The following is a 23,797-nucleotide window of genomic DNA, read 5'->3' on the forward strand; positions in this document are numbered from 1 at the left end:
TATTGTTAATCTAAGAGATGACGGTGTCCTTAAAAAGCTGTGGCGTAACAAACCTGTCGCGCGATTAGCAAATAATAATATCGCATGTTGACCTCATTTTGCCCAGACAGCTAGATTAGCACTTATATTAGGTCCCCGACACTTTTAAGAAATTACTTTATCTAACACGGAACCCACAATGTTATAAAAAGGAGGGTTACAAGTTGCCCATTTTCTGAATATTCTCACTACTTTAGAAATTTCAGCATTCAAATGCATTTGGCATACTTTGTACCAGTTAGTGATAGTGGTAAGATCGGACATAAGTGCTGTAATATCAACTGCGGAAAATATAGCGTGATAAAAGACGCACTCCTCAGCATACAGCCTAATAGATGATGGAACTAAATTTCTCATGTCGGTAATGAAAAATTAAAAACAGAAGAGGACCGAATACAGAACCCTTCAACCGCCCCCCCCCCCCCCCTGATTTAGCTGCACATGAAAGATACTCAAAATTGCTAGCTGTCACAAATTGCGTATTGGTAAAAACAAGATTTGAATCAATTAATTCCCTATTTGTTATTTTCCTGCATTCAAACATAGCATTGCATGAGAGAGCAGAAGAAATCCCTTCCGAAAATCTGAGAATATAGAAATGCTGAAACATCCCTTGTCAAGAAAAGCGAAGAGTTCACCAGTAAAACAAATTAGTTGCGTTTCACATGAAGCTTATCTATGAAGTCCATGCTGTTTAGCTGCAGAACATTAAAATCAATTTCAGGAAGTCAACTAAACTGGAGTAGATTCTACCTCCTTAAAGCTGGCAGGGGGATACTTTTCGGTTTTACAGGTCGAACGTTAAGAGAAGAAAGAGTTTCAACGTTCTTTCTCACCTGTGCGCGAGTTCATGTGCGAAGACGAATACGCCGTAATAACTGCCGACTCTTTCTTCGGCCATCCCCACTTTCCACTTGGTACAAGCTCCAGCGATATAGGCGAAGCCTGAGTTCGAAGAAAGATTATGACGTAGAAAGGAATTATGACGTAGAAGAAGTGCAGCGTTCATTCATGAGATACCACAAAATAAAAGAAACATTCGTGGAAATGTAGCAGCTGGAAAAAATTTAACCACACTGAGAAATACGAATAAAACAGGTTATACTACAGTCACGAGTCATCAATTGTGCATGGAACGGATACCTGATCTCGGCATATCATGTCATATAGATGCACTTGTCCGTTGTAGGCTGCGCGACGAAACGATGACATTTAAACTTATGCGGTCTGAACTATATTTCAGAAATTACCGGATACGGGGGGGCGGGGGGGGGGGGTGTGCTTGAGAATTAAATTTGTTGGCAGACCGGCGCGTGGAACTACTGCCATCTGCTTGCAGAGAAGGCACCAAGTATCTTAATAAGTGGCCTAAACCTTTTCTCTTGATCGCCGCAACCTTATCCTTGATGTCAACCTAAGGGCCATGAAAAGCTGCGCAATAATGTGAAATACTACGGGAGGGCTGCGACAGTATAGGACTATTGCGAGAACAGCGCAGAAGTCCACGTGCTCCTAAGAGATCAGAGGGCGAAAACAGACCTTATTAGCTATTTCATCGTATAGCGACTCTGACAACCGTTGTAATACTTATCTAACAAAAAACATTTGTTTTATGATGTTTGGCCCGATATTACCGAAATGTCTGATTTAAAATACATATATCAAGCATTTATGAGCTTGGCTTACTGCACCGCTGCGGGAAAATACGTTCGTAATTTCTTGGCCCTAGACACCAAAGAAACATAACCCTAGTAAACAAAGTATTGGCTTCCTGTACTATGCACGTTTCAAAACGTTGCAGTCTCTTACTAAAGTAAAATTATGATAAAATTTATGGTTCTAAAAAGAACTACTAGAAAGACACTTGGATGAAAATGCAAAAGACTTGCCTCCAACGCTATGCTTCAACACATCGTTATCCCAGTAAGACATGTTCTTTCTGAAATGTAACAGGTGAAGTAATGAGGTAATGATAACTCGTCAGAAGCCATCAAACTAATTTTATTCACTCGCTAAGAAAAATAAATTAGCGCTTACACAGACTATAACTTGGATAAACCGACCTAATATAAGGTACTTGTATAAACAAGCATCCAATTCGTGGCTGGCTGAAGCTCTTGGTGTCACGAGCTGAAATTAGCGATTATCATAATCCACACAGACTCAAACACAACTAGCATAACCATCAGCGTTAACTTTCGTAGCGAGGGCATGATTAGAACGAAACGATCGAAACATTCACGACGTAATTGGCCAGTTGGCTGAAGTGATCTAGGGATGACCTGGCATTGCACACGAGCAATATGAGGATGCTCAATGGGAGGTGTTTCAGGCACAGCACGCGTAAGATGTTCTGATGTAATGTAGGTGAATTGTCTTAGACAAGTTGCTCGAGATAACTCAGGGATCGTGAAAGATCGCGGTCACCCAGTTTTTGACTTGAAACAAATTTAAAGAGGCTCACAGATCTAACTTGCCAAAACCGATGTAACGACATGATATAGCATTATCGCCTACATCTTTTGAACGATTCCACTCACACACGTTAAACGTTCATATCGTTGATAAGACAACGTAAATACCACAACTTAATCATGCGTGTGCTGCGTCCGCAGATACCGCCTTTGTGGCGCCACGCGCAACGAAATCGTGTGCGAAACCTAGCCGTGCGCCCAGGGTTGAGGGAGGCGCAGCTCAGAAGTACGTTTGTTTGGCCTAGCAGAAGCGGTCTGGTTTGAGAAGCTGCGATGCTGCAAGAAACGGGTTAGAACTTAACGGGCCGGCCAGCTTGCGACACTAGGCAAATCAAATGACATGGGTTTTGTCCCACTCGGAGCGGAGCATCTTTGATGAAAACTTGAGTTATTTAGTATGGGCCGTTGTTCACTAAACCCATTTGACGTGAACTTGGGTCTCTGCATGCGTGCCACTGGGCTCGCACCAGTATTCAATGAGGCTATTTCACAACAGTTTAAGTCAGTGAGTATTTTTGGCTGGGAATCTGCAAATCTTCAATCAATAGAAAGTATAGGAAACTAATCAGGTGCAGGGGGAATCAAACCAAGTGAAATATATTTGCGTTTTATGCCTAACTCTATATATACACACGCTTACTTCTAGGCATGGCCGGCACATCACACAGCGTGTCCAGAGGAATGCGCTGCAAAGAACTCTGTTGTACATACACCAAAAACATGGCGTGTCGCTGTGGCGGCAACAGGATGTACCGCTACTTCAATGCTAATCCCATTAACTTCGCTATTCATGGTGAGATTGATTCTGTGGGATTTTTTTTTAATTTCTCCGAAACCGCTTGTAACTTTTACTTGCTGCAGATGTTGATTTTCTTCTGACTCCTATTTTGTGCACTAAGATGTAGCTTAATTACACAGATTTATCATGTCTAAAAGGCGCAAAGCAATTATCGTTCGAACGAGTGCATTCATTTTGCTTATCGTTGTTCTCGTGCTCCACAGCCACGTTTCGACAACAGTCATCGAGTATTGTAATGCAGTAATGGACGACAAGGGCGTGCCAGGTGGAAAGTTTTGCTTTCTCACGCCGCCCATGTAGCAAGCCGTCTTTTTCAGAATCTTTCTTTATATTTGAAGAATTCATACCAGCAATTATTTAAAAGTAAATTTTTTTACGGTTGTTTCAGCACCGAGGTCGCCCTTAATACGCGTTGCAATACCGAGCGTTCCACACCAACGGCCAGCAAAAATCCCCCTAAACCTTGTCAAGCAAAGCAGCCTGAAGCAACGCCACGCGCAATTCAAAGCAGCTCGCGAATCGCGTGTGCTCACTATATCTACGTCATGCCTCTTTCCACGAGCAGGTTAGTCTATCACCCAATAATCTGAAAAGCCCTCTTTCCAAGATACGATAATTCACCACATTTGGCGCCGACCAGGCCTTCCATCCGTCATGTGTGCGGCCCCCTTCTAACGCGTTACACGCGTAGTAGAGCTGGCCGTAAGCTGTCTCCTCCCCACATAATGTCACAGTGCAAGAATCCTCTTAACCATGACGATGTACACATTGGGGAGTGGGGCCGCATCGCCGAAGGACCGGAGCCAGACTCTGTGGCTGCGCTTTGTGCCCCACATGAGCCACATCCATGAAACTAATGCAGCCACCACAAATTCACTACCGGGTATCACCACCGCCAAAAGTGGACACGACTCGGATATTGTCGAATATATTAACACCATGTTATGTTCTTTTTGGAATCCAAGCCAAATCTGCCTCCCAAAGTTAGTGGCAGTATATGCAGATTGAGATGACTCGTATCTGTACTGCATCAATACGAGAGGATGGCCCTTAGACAACGTTGGGACCGAAGTATATATATATATATATATATATATTGTAACCAACAGTTACAACAGCCGTTTCTAGGAAAACTGATTTATTCCGGGCGAACCTGTGCCCGTCAAAAGAACCCGACTGAATACTCAACAGCAACCACAAAACGTTCCTCGAGCTACGCTCCTTCGAACGTCGTTCTCTTCTTTTTGTCGCCTCCTGTCGCGTACCCGTCCGATTCTCGCGCACGAGCCGCCGGTCTGTCAGCACCGGCCCAGCGTTGCCTTGCGGTGCTTTTCTTGACGCTTGCGGTGTGGCGGCTCTTTTAAACGCAGTTAGGATGTGGCGGTCGTCTTGTGTTCTCGCAATGCTGGCGGCATTAGCCCCCTCCGAAGAAGCATCGTCCCGATGCGTAGAAAAGGCCTATAGAGAAGCGAACTGCTTGAAAAGGGCAGTGGTCAGGGGATGGCTGGTGCTAGGCTTGATAGTACGTGTAAATTCCGGTTGTCAATGCCTTTCATGGTAAGGCTTCATTCGTACTACGTGTACGACCTCTGGGCGAATCCTGCGTCGTGTGGAGCAGACTTGGCCTTCAGGAGTTACCTCGTAATTTACGGGACTTAGCCGGCGAAGTACTCTGTAGGGGCCAAAGTAACGGCGCAGTAGCTTCTCCGAGAGACCGGGCGTACGTATTGGCGTCCATACCCACACTTTGTCTCCAGGGTTGTACTGTACCTCTCTTCGCCCTAGGTTGTACCGGTTTGCGTCGACGTTTTGCTGTTGTATGATACGGTGCCTTGCCAACTGCCGTGCTTCTTCTGCCCTTTCTACATACTCACTAGCGTTAGGGTCGTCTTCACTGCTGTTGTTTACAGGTAACATCGCGTCTAGTGTCGTTGTTACTGTCCGACCGTAAACAAGTTCAAATGGCGTGAAATGTGTCGTCTCTTGTACTGCAGTATTATACGCAAAGGTAGCATATGGTAGAATACTGTCCCATGTCCGATGCTCGATGTCCACGTACATTGAGATCATGTCAGCGAGCATTCTATTGAGCCGTTCAGTCAGGCCGTTTGTTTGCGGATGGTACGCTGTGGTTTTTCTATGAGCAGTATGTGTTAGTTTCATAACAGACTGCATCAAACGGGCAACAAAAGCTGTTCCTTTGTCTGTTATGAGTACTTTAGGTGCGCCATGTCGTAACACTATGTGTGTGACAAAAAAGTGAGCCACTTCAATGGCGGTTCCTTTTGTAAGAGAAGAGGTCTCAGCATACCGGGTCAGATAATCGGTTGCTACCACAATCCACCGCTTTCCTGAGGTTGAAACGGGAAATGGTCCATGTAAATCCACTCCTATTTGTTCAAATGGCGCTGTTGGTGGCTGTATCGGCTGCAGAAAACCTGCTGCTTTGAGTGGCGGTGTTTTTCGTCTTTGGCAATATCGGCACGATTTGACATAGTGCTGCACTGAATTCATCAACTTCGGCCAGTAATATTTCTGGCGGATTCTCGCCAGAGTCCTACTAACGCCCAAGTGGCCAGCTGCAGGATCATCATGGCAAGCTTCTAAGATCTCAGCTCGCAGCGATGATGGTACGAGAAGTAGAAACGTCTCACCACTGTGCTCGAAGTTTTGTTTGTAGAGGACGTTGTTCCGGAGGACATACGAACCCAATCCGCGAACGAAAACTCGAGGCACTTTCACTTGTAGACCCTCCAGGTACTCGATGAGCAGGAGTAATTCCGGATTAGTACGCTGATGATGAGCCATTTCCGTTGTATTCACAGCCCCAAGAAATGGGAAATCTTGCTCGTATTCAGGTGACGTAGCCTCGATTGGTGCGCGTGATAAGCAGTCAGCATCATTGTGCTTGCGACCGGACTTGTAAATGACCGTGATGTCATACTCCTGTAGACGTAAACTCCATCGAGCGAGTCTTCCAGAAGGTTCCTTGAGGTTCGCCAGCCAGCACAATGAGTGATGGTCGCTGATGGCTCGAAACGGTCTGCCATATAAGTATGGCCGGAACTTACTGATGGCCCATATAACCGCCAGGCATTCCTTTTCTGTAGCTGAGTAATTTGTCTCGGCTTTCGATAAGGTACGGCTTGCGTACGCAATGACTTTTTCTTCTCCATTCTGCCACTGAATAAGTATGGCACCGAGACCAACGTTACTCGCGTCGGTGTGGATGTCCGTTTCGGCATTTTCATCAAAATGGGCAAGTATAGGAGGACTCTGCAAACGCCGTCGTAGTTCAGAGAAGGCGTCTTCTTGTTCTTTCTCCCACACAAAAGGGACATCTTCTTTTGTCAGCCGCGTGAGTGGTTCGGCAATTTTAGAAAAATTTTCTACGAAACGCCTGTAGTAGGCACACAGTCCCAGGAAACGTCTAATAGCTTTTTTGTCTCTTGGCTTCGGAAACAGTTCTACTGCAGTGATCTTCTCAGGATCGGGGCGGGCGCCTTCGGCACTGACAATGTGTCCGAGAAAGCGGAGCTCACGAAAGCCGAAGTGGCATTTTTCGGGTTTTATGGTCAATCCCGCCGTGCGAATAGCATCGAGAACTGCTCTGAGTCGCTGCACGTGCTGCTCAAATGTAGTGGAGAAGACCACCACATCATCAAGGTAGACGAGGCACGACTGCCATTTCAGTCCGGAGAGAACAGTGTCCATCATCCGCTGGAATGTGGCTGGCGCAGAACACAGACCAAATGGAAGCACCTTAAACTCGTATAAACCATCCGGTGTCACAAACGCTGTTTTTTCGCAATCTAGCTCGTCCACTTCAATCTGCCAGTACCCGCTTTTGAGATCCAGAGAAGAGAAGAAGTAAGCATTGCGTAGTTTGTCCAAGGTGTCGTCGATGCGGGGGAGTGGATAAACATCCCGCTTCGTGACGAGGTTGAGTTTCCTGTAGTCAACACAAAATCGTAGGGTGTTATCCTTATTTTTGACTAGGACTACTGGAGATGCCCACGGACTATTGGATGGCTGTATTACATCGTCCTTGAGCATTTCTTGTACTTGACTTCTTATCGCTTCTCTTTCCTTTGGAGCTACTCGGTACGGGTGTTGGCGAACTGGTCTTGCAGGTTCTTCGACCACAATGCGGTGTTTTGCGACGGGAGTACGACGGACTTTCGATGAAGTCGAAAAGCATTCTGCAAACTCTGTGACCAAGTTCACAATCTCATCTCTTTGTAGTGATGACAGCTCTCGGTCGATGTCGATAGAAGTAAGGACACTGTCTAAAGTGGCAGAAGCTGGTGATGCTGCATCGAGGGTGGACACATCCGCAAATTGTGCATAGTCCTGAAGAGACGCTATGGCTGTTCCCTTCGCCACTTGTGCCTCATTGCCAAAGTTAGTCAAAAGGACGTCCGCATATCCGTTACGCAGGTGAAATAGGCCTCTTGCCACGCATATTTGCTTTTCCAGTAGCAGCCCGATATTTCCGTCTGCTAGACCCTCATAGTCACGAAATACGTCGCTCCTTACAACGACAGTCATACTGCACCGTGCCGGCACCGTCACGTCTTCATCCACAATACGGAGAGAGGAAATATGTGGCTGTTCTGTATCAGAAATGGTAACAGCATTTTCTGTGGAAAACAACACGCGTGATTCTTGCAAGTCGATAATTGCGCCATTCGTTCGCAAAAAGTCCATGCCCAGTATCAGATCACGGGAACACTCAGGGAGAACAATAAAGCTGCTGACGTATGTAAAGCCTCGAATTCCGACTCTTGCTGTGCACATTCCTACGGGGTCGACTAAGTGTCCCCCCGCTGTACGTATTAGAGATCCGGTCCAATGGGTCAATACCTTTTTTCAATTTTCTGGCGAGTCCACTGCTAATAACTGAAAAGTCCGCACCAGTGTCTATCAACGCAGTCACTTCGAAGTCGTCGATGATGACGCGCAACTCGGAAGTAACGGCGTCATCACTGCACTTGTCCGTCGTTTCGTCACTGCCGTCGTCTTGTCGGATTGGCGATGGAGGGCCTTCAGTGTTCCGGGTGTCAGCGGCCTTGCCTCCACAGGTCGCTGGCTCTAGTTTTCCCGTCGCGGACTTTGGGAGCGACGCCTCGGTGAAATGGAAGCGGGACGCGGACTGGGCGACCTATAACGCATAGGCGCTGCTGATCGAGGTTCGTGTTGCTGGGGGTTCCGAACAGTTTGGCGCGTAGATAAAAATGCCTCAATCTCATAAGGGCGCTCACCGTTTCGAGGGCAAGGCGCATTCATAGAGAAGCCACGCAGTCCTACTCGGCGATACTGGCATTCCCGGTATAGGTGACCAGCCTCTCCACAGTGGTAGCAGAGGGGACGCCGGTCTGCAGTGCGCCATACATCACTTTTACGTGGGCTTCCTTCTGGCAAGGGCTGCACATTGCGAGGGAGTACCTGGGGTATTGTGGCCGTTCGTCCAAAGTCGGCGCGTCCTAGGTCCTGACGTAAAGCTTGGGCGTACGACATCCGCGGCTGACGCTCTGGCTGTGCGTGGGGCCGTACCTGAGGCTCTGGCTCACAAATTACTTGCCGGACTTCTTCGCGTATGACGTCAGCAAGTGAGAACACCGTAGGAGGGCTTTGGGCCAGCTGCAGTTTCTGCAGCTCTTCCCTGACGACGGACCTCACCATTTCGCGTAGGACGTCCATGTTGTTGGGGAGCGCTCCTGGCCCAACGTCAAATGATGCGACGCATACATCTCTGTTGTACTGCCTCGCACGCTGCTGCAGCGTCTTCTCCATCGTCGTCGCCTCTGATCGAAATTCGGCTACAGTGCGGGGCGGATTACGAACCAGGCCGGCAAAGAGTTCCTGTTTCACACCGCGCATTAGGTGCCGCAATTTCTTGTCCTCAGCCATGTTTGGGTCGGCTCGGCGGAAGAGGTGGGTCATGTCTTCAATGTACATGGTCACACTTTCATTGTTCCGCTGGTTCCTCGCCTGAAGAGCGGCTTCTGCCCTCTCTCTGCGGTCCGTGCTCGGGTACGTAGCTAACAGTTCTCGTCGGAAGTCGTTCCATGATGATAACGACGCTTCGTGGTTTTGAAACCACGTGCGTGCAGATTCCTCTAGCGCGAAGTACACATACCGCAGTTTCTTTGTCTCGTCCCAACCATTACACCTGGCGACACGCTCGAAGTTTTCGAGCCAGTCCTCGGCATCCTCGAATATGTCTCCGTGAAAAGATTCTGGCGTCCGAGGTGAGTCAACGACGACGTGAGGAGGGATTACTTGGGTAGCCATCGCACTGGTACCTAGGCTGACTGCCGCCGCTTCCCTTGGTGAATCGGCGAGAGGACCAAACTCGGGGGCCTCACCTCGTATGCGGCGGCTCGTGCGTTGGTGGAAACTTCGGGGATCCGGGCTACCTTCCCTGGCGTGTGTGGGGCTTGGAATAATACCCCGCACCTCCACCAGATATGTAACCAACAGTTACAACAGCCGTTTCTAGGAAAACTGATTTATTCTGGGCGAACCTGTGCCCGTCAAAAGAACCCGACTGAATACTCAACAGCAACCACAAAACGTTCCTCGAGCTACGCTCCTTCGAACGTCGTTCTCTTCTTTTTGTCGCCTCCTGTCGCGTGCCCGTCCGATTCTCGCGCACGAGCCGCCGGTCTGTCAGCACCGGCCCAGCGTTGCCTTGCGGTGCTTTTCTTGACGCTTGCGGTGTGGCGGCTCTTTTAAACGCAGTTAGGATGTGGCGGTCGTCTTGTGTTCTCGCAATGCTGGCGGCAATATATATATATATATATATATATATATATATATATATATATATATATATATATATATACACATATATATATATATATATATATATATATACAACAGCATTGCGTCATTGCATAAGAACTCCCTGTGTTCTGCGTAAGCCAGTCTCCCATTATGTGTTGTAGAGTAACATGTAGAATGCTGTCCAACGATGTTGCCTTAGTGCCGAAGGTTTGAGAGCTTAAGATGCGGGCACAAGGTACTTAATGTTCTGCTTCAAGAAAAATTCTTATCGGTTGATAGAGACGCCCTATGGTGAAAAGTAAGAGGTGTGGAAAATGGCCCTACCAGTAAACAATTCCTGGTTTAACTGAAATATATCAGTGTTCTCAAAAAGGTAATGCTCGCTTCTTTTAATGACATGCCAATGCTTGCTGTTCATTTCCTAGAGGTACCGAATCTAAGGTATTTGGGGTAGTTAGAGGACAAGCAAACCTGGCACACAGGTGGGATTGAGAGGATGAAGAAGACATCTGAAAGTCACAGAAAAGCTGATTCCTTTGTGGCTCCCTAGGTCACCGTGCCCTTAATTGCCATGTAAGTTGGAATCGCATCCGTGTATGACCATGATTTGGAAGAAACACCAATGTGATTTTTCAGAAAAATTACAAAGGCAGAGATTGCTAGGAGGGAAAGGCTGGTGTCTTCTAATGTATGTAAGAATATGTCAGTTTCAGAGCTCAATACGACTCACAAAAGAGTGTCTCTGCTTATGCGCGAAAGCTGAATCACAGCCTTAGGCGAAGATTAAGTAAGAACAGCGAGTTAAAAAGAGCATAATACGTTCAGTAATCTATGATGCCAAATGTTTTGATCACAGACAATACAATCACTGTTTATAGTAGAAGTAAAGAAAATTGTTAACACGCCTTCAGACTTTAGGACCCTAGGTATTTACCTTCCTTTACGCATTACTCAAGTACCAGCGAAACGATGACTTTCTGCCTTACGCTATAAACAAAATTTGCTGTATACGAATACTAGAAGGAAACTGGAACACTCTGCAGTATAAACTAGCAGGCCAACTATTCTGTTAAAGCAAGTCTTTCCTCTACAGTTACAAATTTATATAGTATACTATGTAGATTTTCAACATTAGAGGAAACACTTGCTCTGTCGTGAACTAAACCACTGCGACAGAGACTTGAGTCTGTATGAGGAGACTTTGTGCGAGCTTCCAAAAGGTGAGATGCACAAGAAGTTCTGTTATTTATTACCAGTGGTCATGAACACCTTTTCGCAATTAGAGCCCAACAAGTTCTACCGGTAGTGCTGGATAGCTGTATTGATTATACTAAGCCATCTCTAGCCTCTCAGTGTAAACTGGCTGAAGTAGCGGTCGGCGGCTGATGCCTTATTCACCTCGGTACACAAACATGTTAAATGGCGGCACGCCTGTCACCACCTTTGCTGCGCAGTGTGCACAGTTTTCGCTGTAAATTATATACCAATAATTGATTATAGTTACTCAAATAGCACATAAGCACATGTTGAGCGTGCACTTTAGATGCGTACATTTTGTCAATCATGCATTTTGAGTTCAGTGCTGAATGGTAGAGTAAGAAGAAGATTGAAAGTGTCATTGGGAAGTGTCCCCAGTAAATATATGTAGTATGCAGTCATGTCATACATACCCTGTAAGCAGGAATACAATGTCAGAATGTTCAAAGTAACTTTTCTGTGCAACATAGTCCTTGAATTTGTCTATTGTTGGTCCATAATTAATATTTTTTGTCGCTTTGTAACCAGATATTTCCACCATGTAAGCAGACTCGTCAGAAAGCTGAAACAAAAGAAAACCCACGTCTTCATAACGACGCAAGCTCAGCGCCATATACATAAACGAGGACCATCAGAAATATTAGACAGGACTGACACAGATGAATGCATGAATGGGTGAGGTTAGCGGTTTTCCGCTAGTCCGAGTTCCTCAGAAAATACAGCTGAATATCTATGTTGGGCGCGCAAGTGATTTCTGCCTTCTCTGATATTTACATTCATTATAATTGATAGTGTGCTAATAGGAGAAATGCTCTGAATATTTAGTAAATAAGAGAATGCGACCAGCACTTGCTTTATTGCGATTGTAGTAGTGTGACTAAATTCACAGGAGTTTAAGTTCAGCCTGTTTTCTCGCTCCCCTAGAAAGAGAACATTGAGCTTGAACATTGAGCGAAATGAGCTTTTCATGCAACTAGGCATCGTCTAAATAAGCAAGCATAGCTAACCAGCTAAACGTACCGCATTGCGGCGCACAGATACACTAATGTTTTGCCAGGGGGATTATCAGAAATGATAGGCCGCTTCTATTTGACACAACCAGAACGAAATTAAAAGGAGCAAATAAATGAACAGAATTTCGCGCTACCTCACAAACTATTTATTCCAGAGCCGCTCAGGTACCCGGTGTTATCAGCTGCCATTCGTTAATATTTTTGCAGCTCCGCATCTGGAATTGTATGTCTAGATGTGAAGACCATATGCTGCTGATATCGTCGTCACACACAACCCTTATCGGGTGCGGAACTTTCCTCTGGCCCTTTATGGACTTGAGTCTTGTGAGGCTCAGAATGCTTGGCAAGACATTGCCCTGTTCGGATATCGAGAAGGGCTGTGCCTGAGAAGCGCAGTCAAAATGTCAAAAAAAATTTAGGAGAACAGGTGGCAAAGAGCACCAGCATTTCTGCTTGATGCTCTTTGTCTGATCAATATGTTGAAACAAGTGGGAACCACATGGCGTGTGCTGGCTTTGTCCTTGGGCCCGCACAAGTTTCAAATTGAAATCGGTGTGACAAGCCACTTAAGTAAACGAGACGGCTACAAGATATAAAACGGAAACCATTGTTTTGCACGTGCAATTGCATGTTGGGATTAAAATCACAACTGGCCAAATCAGGCACCATGATATGTTGGTTGGGTCAAGTGGAACTTGCATGGGCATGTGGCATGCAAATTCAGTGGTGATGATGAGCCACAATGAAGCGGAGTATATTGTTACTCAGCAGAAGGCCCTAGCCGACAGTCAGTCCTCGGCGGATAAATCTCCCGGCCACCTCGAGCCCGCCGCGCATGTTGTTTGCCACGCGCCCGCTTCGCTTCCTAGGCAATGGCCTGTCCCAGCCAGCCGCCGTTCTCCTCATCTTTCTCGATGTCGACGCTGTTACAGACAAAAGGAATGCCTGTTCGCCACGTGAAGGGTCAGGCATACCGGTGCTCTAGCGAAAAGCAAATGATAGAGTAGTTCTTAAAAGCATGTTATTCTGATTTCTAAAAAATCACAGGCGATTACGATGCTCCCTAAAGCAAAATTTGAACGCAGCTGTTTACTTGTTTCTGTTTCTCGATGTACTCACTTGAGCGTGGGTGTCACGTGGGTACAATTCACAGCCTCTGCTGCAGACGAACCTCTGCTCACGCAGCGCTGTGTTTCAATATAATGTATCGATGGGCAGGTTCGACACATGCAAGCGGTGAACAGAGGACAGTGCACCACCCTGGAGTAATGTCGTGGCAGTCGCCGACGTAGAGCCCGTGTTGCGCCGTACTACTTTTTTTTTCTCACTATTTCGCCATACCCCCCTCCACCGCTTTGCCCCTGATGGTTCCGCTGCACCACGGTCTCCGCATCGCTCCTCGCGTTCGCTATCGCTCTCTTTCATCAACCACTGCGCCCCGCTTACGCTATTTCATTGTTAGCTGTGCTCGTTTGCTCGGTTACGTCGAGGGATGTCGACGAGTGACGCCAACGCTCAACGCAGGGACGGGTTCCTCAGAGATGTGCTCTAAACATAAAGAAAAATGAAGCTGCGGGAAGCACGCAGCATGCCGTCCGCTATGAAATCGTCACGCATACTTAAGCAGTGTTTCAATCTGAAAGCTACAGATTAATTTATTTAAAGCTAAGTGGTCATTTGAACCAGTGCGTTTGTATTCTACTTATTTGCCCAATAGTGGGCAACGCTCTGAACATTTTGAGAAGTGCTTGATAGTCTTTTCACGCTTTTACATTTTTCTTCATATGGCTCTTTTTCAGGAAAGGTCTGATTGCATAATACTTTTACTGCGCAAAAATAAAATGCAATGAGTATGTCATGGATTTCGCAAACTTCTTTGCCCTGCAATGTAACAATAGTTTGTTATCCTGTCTGTACATGTTTGCTACTCTTCTCCCGTCCCCGTGCCATTTGTACCAAGAGTACTGAGATTGACTACGGGAGAGGAAATCAAACATTTAATAGCACTTGTTCTCTTTATAAGAAATACGTGTAGGGTTAGCTTCAAGCTTCCTACTGCGGCTACGACTATATGACACAATAGGATGACTTACAGACACCCAACTTCAGTAATAGCTCGGTTCGCTCATTCATATTTTGGTTTCTAGGCAAGAGTCCTGCATAATTTGCATGTGTAACCTACCTAGCCTAAAACGCGTTCCGGGGATGTCACTGGAATGCTAGCATGGGACGTTCTTAACATGTGGTATATATTCTGTTCTGCAGAGATCTCCTATATATTAGCTAATCAGAGGCCCTAAAAAATAAAACTATTCCAATGTGTTTGTATTCCAATTTCCTGACGTCAAATATACGTAACGGATGATGCAAACAGCGGGTGGTGACTCGCAGCGTTGCCTGAACAGCCCAATTAAACGCTGTCCTCCTTTATAGGAGGTCACTTTTGTTTGCTTTGAAAACAAATTACATTGCCCGTGTTGAGCGATTTTTTTATCTAATTGGCTCAGTGGGTGAAAAAAGTGATACCGGTGTCTGCGATGGGACCGCTTAGCCTTACTTAGCTTGCGGGGGCTTGTCAAAAATTGCGGCGGCGTGCCACGACAGATAAATATGCCACTAAAACTAATCCTGAGCAAAGAAGAGTTCGCAGAACGATATGTGGTATACATGCCGAAAGGCTTCGATAACGTTATATGGTCACGCAAAAAGTTTTGTCATATGCAAATAAATCCATGATCTTTGGCATGTGAGAGTAGCCAGTGTCTGAGCTATCGGCGGCAGCCATCTTCTATACCTTTCGGAACGGGGGAGTCTCCGGCTATTCAGAAGTAACTTCAGTTTTTTTTTTAGCAAATGAAAGCACCTCTGACGCGTACACGTCACTTTGACGCAATGAACTTTCACAGTTTTCTGCCGTCGAGCGACAGACAGGTGTGTGGGTTAAGCCTGGAACATTTTGACCATAGGGAGAGGGCTAATGGCGAAGAGGCGTCGAATCATAAATAATTATTTAGCTTTTGTTTGGTCGAATCAAGTATAATCAGCGTGAAATTAGTGTTTTCAGTGTTTCCACGTTATCGGTGTTTCAATCATAATCGGCAAACACATAATCAGTGGTTTCTTGACGTCGCGTAACAGACAGGCGAAGTGGGGGTGGTCCAAAAGAGTTTTTGATCAATTGCGCAGGGCCGATTGCAGAATTGGAATAGAACAGTTTGGAATAGCTTTCCTTTATAGCACCCCTGCTCTAGCTTCACAGATACCCAACGAAATCTAGACTGCTTTAAAAAGGGAATGCTTAGTTACGAAGACGAAATTTGAAGACAGCTTCATTCGCAGGAAGCATTTCCAGTGAATGAGTGCAGTGTGGGCGATACTAGTATATTACATATATAATTATATTTTCAATGAAATACTAAGATTGCTTCAAATATAAATGATATATTTCAATGAATTCCTGTCGCATAAGTACATTATCCAAACCTAGACGGGATGCAAAGTGCGTAATTGCTTCTACCCATCTAGCATTCGCCTTGTGCTCCCCCTCTCTGAGAAAGCTAAAGATTTGAAGGATGAGAAATTACGGAACTAATAGGTTCTGATAGCAAGATGGTAGCCATAACAAAGGTGGTAGTGACATAAGCATCCAAGAACGATATAAAACGTTACCGTTGTGGTCACAGTGATTCCAACAATGGTCAGTTGGACCCTTGGTTGGACCATACTTCGGTAGCGTAGATTGGCCTGTAAGAAGAGAAGAACGTCTTCTGGAGATCAGTTATTACTCAGCTACTCAATACATCGCGACAGTACTACGAAAAAAAGAAATCAATAGCTGTTAAGATGACCAACAGAATAAGCATACTTTACTAAAAAATTCGCCAGCACGTTACACTAATGTAATATCTCAGGTCGAAAGCCGGCTGCACACTGGCTAATGCGTCGACTCGCATCGTGAGCTTGCTGCTTTCGCAGTTCGGATTCTTCAGATCGCTTTTGAGGCTTAGCCGCGGCTTCGCACGCTTGTATAGAGCAGTCAGGCTCGCGCCAACAACGTTTCTCCTCAGCATTAGTTTGTATGTTTTAGAGTGGGAAGTTAAACGTATGCTGTTTTGTGTGTTGTATGGGTGAATTCAATAAATGGATCCAATCTTACACCGTGCACTTCACTTTGCTGAGTGCTTTTTGTAGCCTCAGCTTTAAGGGGGATTGAGCCATTGCTTACGGGCGTAATAACCATAAATAAGGTTAAGTGTGTGTACTTTTTTGTGTGTACCACTCGACTAGACGCGGTACTTCTGCATTTGTATGCGTGATTTGAATGAATTGATACACTGTATGCTTAACTTTGATGAGCGCTTATAGCTTTTGTGTTACGAGAGGGGTGAGCCGTTGCATAATTAGGTTGCTGACGGGGGGAGTGGTAGGTTCCTTTGCTGATTATGATAGCTTTCGCACGATTAGACCAGACGAAGCGTTTTTATTTCAAGGCCATCGGTGGCACGAGTCACTTAAGCCTTCCACCTATCGCGACCCTGTGAAAGTAGATATCCAGCGAAGCTGTGGCAAAATGACCACTACAAATGCTCAGGGCGACATCTATTGCTTAATTTATGGTTGGGATGCTTACCTTGAGCTTGTTCTTTATTCAAACGCATACTCTTCTGTGCGTTGTGCGGATGATTTCAACGGATGTATGCATTGTTCTTTTCACTTTAGCTTAGCGTTTGTAGCCCCTGTCCCATTGAGGCGTCAGTGATTGCATTTTATATTCAAAATTTTTATGTGCACTCTATGCCGCCGTTGTAGGAATGTGCTACCGCTATTATCATCAGCAATGGCTTAAGCGTCGTCATCTTTTTCCACGTCTGACTAATTAGCGCACCTCGGTGCAACCGCGGGAACGTGCTCGTGCCACAGGTCCCGCCTTCGTCGCATTCGTCATATGCTTCCACAGCTGGCTCTGTTTCCAATCGTCATTCCAGCGTAGAATATCAATTGTCTTAGACGTCGTAAGGATGAGCCCGCGTTTGCGAGTGCATGAGCCGTTGCCTAAGGGGGTATGAACCATCCGATATTTTATGTGATGGACAGATTTAATTTCGAAGCAATTTCATTTTGAAGGATCGCAAGTGGCAGTGCAAGCCGGATTCTGCTTACCCCGCCACAAAGCAAACTCGAAGCATCGAACGCAAGCGACAGCGACAGTCTGCTGCCGTACTGTCAGTAACGTCGTTCTTTCTGCCGTAGCCGAACGTGTGTATAACACCATTAGAAAGAGAAAGACATCAATTGTCAAACCAATTCAACCATTCGTCAAAACAATTGCAGCACACGATTCTCCAGTGGAGGTCCTTGCGCCAAATATACGGAGCTTTAGATTAGTAGTTCCGCACATTCCATTCCAGCTACAACTATGGGAAGACCACGAGTAGTGCGTACTCCTTCGGAAAAAGCTGCCTACCACGAGCGTGAGCGAGAGTTGGCTCGTGAACGGGATCGTCGCCGTAGGGCCTCCCTCACGCGCAATAAAAAAGAGAAAGCACTGGGAGAACCACAAAAAGAAGCACTCCTAAAGCATGTTCACCACGCGAAGCATGTACAAGCAAAAATGAGGAGAAACAATGGTGAAGCAAAAGATTTAAGTACATTTTGCTTGCGAAGTTTGACTTGCATTGTATAACACTCGGTAGAACTAAGACAGCTTCGCTGTTCAACCGCGTTCACGGGCTGGAAGTGGCGGTAATAGTTCCTCATTTACGGGGGTATGAAACATTGCTGATGATGATAGGTACATGTATTGAGCTTGTTCTGTTTCAAAACGTACGCTGTTCGGTACGTTGTATGCGTGATCCTGATGAACGCATGTACTGTTCGTTTAACTTTGTTGATTGCTTGTAGCTTCTGCAATACGAGTAGGATGAGCCATTGCATTTTTGCTTACATCCTAGGGATAAGCCAGTGCTGGTAGGGATTACTTCTGCTCATGGACGGACATGAAAAGTGCCGACCACAAAGAGCCCAATATCTTCGCTGTAAAAAAAGGCCTCTGTAAGCGTTTAGCTAATATTGTATTGTGTCATTGTACTTACTACATGCCAGTCCATTCATTGTAAGGCCACAACAGCTGAACTTCTATTACCATACACTGCCACGAATTATGTTTCTTCAGTAGACCTGAATTATCTGCTGCACACATTGCAAGACCTGCCTAATTCCAGCTCTTGCTAATCTCCGTTAACTTGGCAGCGGCATGGGTTTATCGAATTTTATTCACCGGCAACTTGTTGCCATTGCGCTGCGTGATTAGCTTTCCGTGCCGCCAACAGCCTCGCGCCTGGTTAACTTAAAGTAATTCTGTAAAGTATTTTTATTACAAATTTGTCGTGAAAGAAAGGACGATAGCGTAAAGGGAAGGACTTTGATATAATTATTCAATTGCGTAATCAGACATGAACTCAACGACGCAAATATAGCTTGTATATTTATGGGGTATTGTAGGTAAAAAAAACGCATACGAGATAAAAGAGTACTGTGAAATGAGATTGCATTAAAGTATACTGTATCATATGTACGCAAGAATGAGGAGCATATTTGTGGGCTAATCTCACATTGACAGCGCTAGAATAAAGTATGCTGGTGCAACCTTTTCCGAAAGACGAAGGAATCAGCTTTGTTGCTCATATCTTTAGGAAGGCAATTAAAAGGCGAATGGCATGTTGCAGTGCGGAGGTATTCTTCAGAAATGCTTGACCGAGCACGATAAGCCTGAAGTTTATAATTGTGAAGCGAGCTTATTGGCGACATCGTGGTAAATCTTGTGGGAGTACGTTATAAATCTCCGGTATCGGAAGCAAGGCGACCAGGATGTATTATATTATTTACAGAAAAGTCAAAATTTGGTATTTTTATGTGCCCCCGTAGGACGTCTCACCTAAGTTCTATTCAAGTAGTGTTCAATATTTAGCATAGTATAAATTCCACATTCGGTAATTCAAAATCCAATTCCGCTAATTCGATCATTCAAAATAAAGTAATCATTATGAATGGCGATCAAACCAACTGCGTCAGAAAAAAATATAAGGCTAACACTAGTTGCTCGATAAGGATAAGCCTTATATGTTTCAAGGTTCTGGTTTCTTTAGGACAGTTAATATGAGTCTGAACTTCAACTTACAACGCAAACACCAAAGGCGGACCACAAAAGGAAGATACTACCAACACTGGCGCGGTCTAACCTGGCTAATCACAGCTCCTGCTAATCTCCACTAACATATCACCTGCACGGGATTTATAGAATTCTATTCCCTTGCAACTCGTTGTCGTTCCACTGCGTCATTATGTACCCATTATTTACCAGAATTATGTACCAACTAGGCGCAAATGAAGTTTTACTGAAGTTCATATGAGTGTTGGTGAGAGATTATAGGTATAAAAATTACTGTTTTTTTATATAGGGGAGAAATGTTTTTGAATTTCAAACTAAGTATTAGAAATCCACGAACCATAGTCTTAAAGAGAAAATGTGCTTTTGAAGTTGCAATGCACATTGGGACTGTGGTCTACGCCGATTCATTCTAATGCATCAGTAAACACCTAGTGTTGAGTTAAAACTGCAAAACTAGAGTTTATTACAAGCAAAGACAAGGTCCCTGTGCAAGCAAACAGTCAGGAAGAGAAAGTAAATTGTTCCCTTTCGAAGCTGTGTTACCGAAAAAGAAACTAAGAAACTAGTAGTTTGTTATTAGCGGCTCTAACACGAAAGTTAAAAAAGAACCAGGCTAAGGACGGGTGAGTAGGAATTATAGCATTGACTGACTTCCCGGGTTGTGACGAAGCAGAGACATTATGAATGATGTGAGGTGTTCAGCAAAGGAAATTGGTTTGATGTTATTGAGGGGCAAGGTCGCTCTCTAATATGATATTATGATTAAAAAATGTAAAATTAGTCACAAGAAGCTAAAGTTGTCACTCTAAGACATAAAAGTTATATAATTTAAAGCCTTTGTACACACTTACTGCATATTATAAATAAAACACGCTGTGTTGTATGCGATACACTATAAAGTTCGTAGATTTTAATCAATTCCTTCATAATATCTCAAGGGTATTTAGACTGAGGAGCGGTATTTACCGTCAACGGTGCTAATTACATATAGTTAATTATTTCAAGAATTACACACAAATATTCTGCAACACGGTACTACCTCAGTTTCCTTAACAAATTTTATGGGCAAATCAGTTTAATTCGACCGTGTGTAATAGTTCAAAATAAATGCTCTGAAAAACGCTTAATACGTTCCTACAGGCAACAACTCATGAAACGTCTTGCGGAATTCAGTAGGCTCACGTAATGTCGCATTTATTTTTGAAATAATATTACATGGACACGAATAACTACATTGAGAAAAAGCTTCCAGGTTGAATTCATGCCTGAATGCATACAACATGATCGAGTATGGGTTCGTCTTGTATATCATCGCCGAGATCAATTAGGCAATCTCTCGATGTGAACGAAGTTGTATTATTCTCCTTTATGTCGGAAGAAATATAGCACTACTTTGCTGTCATATTGGGATTTGTGAAAAAGTGACACTGTGTAAAAAAGAGTTTTCAATTAATTAGTAAGCAGCTATCACTCACTTCGGATTGTTGAGTTTCTTGTAAAGTTGTTGAAAGATTAAATGCATTCCACACGAATTCATTATTGAAATTTACCACAATCATTAGGCGAATTAGGTTTCTATAGTTTGACTTGACGAAGCTCACTCTGTCATTTTATAAAAACTATTTGTAAAGCTATCAGCATAGGTTGCAACTTCATCGCTCCAGTTCGGTTTCCCTGAGGAATATTTCGCCAGCCGCAAGCACCAGAAACAAGCTGTCTAGGAAGAACACAAATAAAACTAATCAACAAAAGAATGAAACAATAAAACTCAGAAAAGCCATCAAATAGACCTTTTGCAATTGGCATGCAAATTGATTTAGCACACAGCTCGTGCATACATGACTCCTGCGTTGGCCCGCTACAGTGTTTGTAACTAGACGCCATCTTTATACACGTTGTAAAACTTGCATAAAGAATTGCTGTAGTCTCCTTAGATTAAAAATGCGGATGGCATTACGGACTGGATTCATTTATACCTGTTGGCACATGCAACAGACCATTCTATGCAGATTCGAAAGCAAGAACCACTTAGGCAATGTTTGTGAACTTTTTATCAACATATTTGCCAGTGGCTCCAGCGAAAACGTGGTTTGTTCAACAGGTGACGAGGATGAGATACGGGGGTATTGTGCTAATAAGGTGATCCCGTTTGGGACGTCACAGAAATGGAAAGCAGAGGTCAGCGAGAATAAATGGCGCAGCCAATGTTAATCCTAGTACGCGACGTGCACATGACGGCATAATTGAAGACATAGAACTAATATCACTCATGGGCATCATGAGTGGAGTGACAAAGGTTGTTGTATAGTGCTATCGATGTGCAAGGACAGAAGCAAGCCAATGTTCTTGCTGTTGTCAATCGCGAAATGTGCGTGTTTACAAGCAACTTTTCCAGCTCGAGAGAAGCCATCTTCTAAAACGCATGAACAACTTCTGGAATTGTTTTAACCGCAAGTTGAATAAAGATCCCAGTAGTCTGTTTAGAGGTAAGAACTTCCCAACAGGAAGCAGCATGAAAACAATATCATCGCGGACTATGTCGCCTATATTACATGCACGGGCTGGGTCTTAAACACAGCGAGACCAACCTGGTAGGTGACGACAAACGTCCTGCCGACTACAAAGGCCGCATTATTCTGGCGAGGGAACAACCACCTATTAAAATTTTCTTAAATTTGTATTCAGTACATAATATAGCGGATCCATTGAACTTAATACCTAGGTTTTTGAATATAGCATGCTCTAGTAGAACACAGGGACGCAGGTTTGGGGAAGAGCCGAAGTGCCGGAAAATAATTGCATCTGCATAAGTAATTCCTTCAACCTCCAACATTCTATCACCACCTACTAACCTAATTCATTTAGTACCTATATTTCTACGTACCGAATTAGCCATAACGGCGATGTACCGGGCAATTCTTTTCTCTCTAAACTTCAAGCCCAAGCAAATTTCGTAGTCAACCACAACATGTACTTCTGGACGTATGAATACAGGTATACGAAGTCCTGTAAGAAGATAAATGTCATTAGTCCAGACGCTTGTTCTAATAAAGCAAATGATGCTCACAATATGCACTCACGTCATGAAATGCAAGTGGCTTGCAATATGCCATAAGAGAAAGCCATGAAAGAAAACTGATATACCTGACCACAGAATTTCCTTGTTTAAGAAGTCTCAGTTTAGCACAGAATGTAATTTTTTTGTCTGATCTGTATCCCTGTTATCTATTTATATGAAGAATGATCCTTGGTCCATTGTTATGGCATCAGAAAGATCGCTACCGCAAAAAGTATGTAGACATCCTGTGTTCTTAGAAAAAGGCGCGTAATGTAACAAGGCACCTAATTTGTGCGTAGAGTGAATATGTGTTTTTATTTCTGTAAATACACTGCATAGTAATACTTGCTTTCTAACTCAGTCACACTTTATTTTAGTGAATTTTACTGTTTAATTTAGGATTCATAATGGGTTCTGGATTTCATTTCAACCATATCGAATTAGGATTATTTAGGCATATTTGACAAAGAAGGTAAAAAAAAGAAACGCAAAATGTCTACAGAGTACGCTTCCAATAACGCGCGGAAAAGAACCATCGATAATGCATGACTCTAAAGTATGCAAAGAAGCCATGGAATGTTTCATCGAAGGAAATTCTAGATCTACATTGCAATGCATGCATATACAATGAACTGACCATACAATGTGGCAAGTAACACTCATATGCATTTCTGAACTGGTTTGCGGAAAAACTGCTCACCGGTGTAGAAAATCAATCTTGATTCAGGCTCTGCTCTTGCGCTGATGTTGGGAACTCCTTTGATTGTAAAAATAGGTGTCATACAGTTTGATTAAGATCATGCATTTGTTGATTAGCTTAGCTTGCACCATTGTGTCCCTTCAATGTGTACAAGCTTCATTCAATGGACATAGTTTAGTTTGTAACTAATAGCTTTCTTACAAGAAATGTTTAACTAAGAAAGGAAGTATACAGCACTACTTCTCGAAGAATAACAGTTGTAATAACTGTTCATATGAGTACAAAGAAGCATTAAGAATTCCCAAGTAAAAACATTAATTTATCAATCACTAGTTTTAGAATTGAACCAATTTCTTTTATTTTAGAGGCGCTCCTGTGATAAAATATTTCCGAAATGCACGATTCAACCAAAAATTATAGTTATTTGAGGAAACCCCGCCTTCTGGCTACTCTTTTGCACATTACGCGTAGTTATTTAAATGTACATCGTATGTCAC

The 23,797-nt window shown here is 44.1% G+C and overlaps 1 protein-coding gene across 1 annotated transcript in view; it reads right to left on the reverse strand.

The window, feature by feature from the left end:
• Nucleotides 1-23,797, reverse strand: part of LOC139057581 (venom metalloproteinase antarease TserMP_A-like) — a 66,944-nt gene that overhangs the window by 18,577 nt on the left and 24,570 nt on the right. Inside the window, exons 5-10 of the mRNA XM_070536067.1 lie at nt 23,301-23,357; nt 22,427-22,548; nt 16,044-16,118; nt 11,775-11,923; nt 1,929-1,978; nt 876-984 (exon numbers count right to left, since the gene is read on the reverse strand). Of these exons, the coding sequence (XP_070392168.1) occupies nt 876-984; nt 1,929-1,978; nt 11,775-11,923; nt 16,044-16,118; nt 22,427-22,548; nt 23,301-23,357 (562 nt within the window). The remainder of the gene's footprint in view (nt 1-875; nt 985-1,928; nt 1,979-11,774; nt 11,924-16,043; nt 16,119-22,426; nt 22,549-23,300; nt 23,358-23,797) is intronic.

The sequence above is a fragment of the Dermacentor albipictus genome, chromosome 3, assembly GCF_038994185.2.
Source record: "Dermacentor albipictus isolate Rhodes 1998 colony chromosome 3, USDA_Dalb.pri_finalv2, whole genome shotgun sequence".
NCBI classification, from domain to species: Eukaryota; Metazoa; Arthropoda; class Arachnida; order Ixodida; family Ixodidae; genus Dermacentor; species Dermacentor albipictus.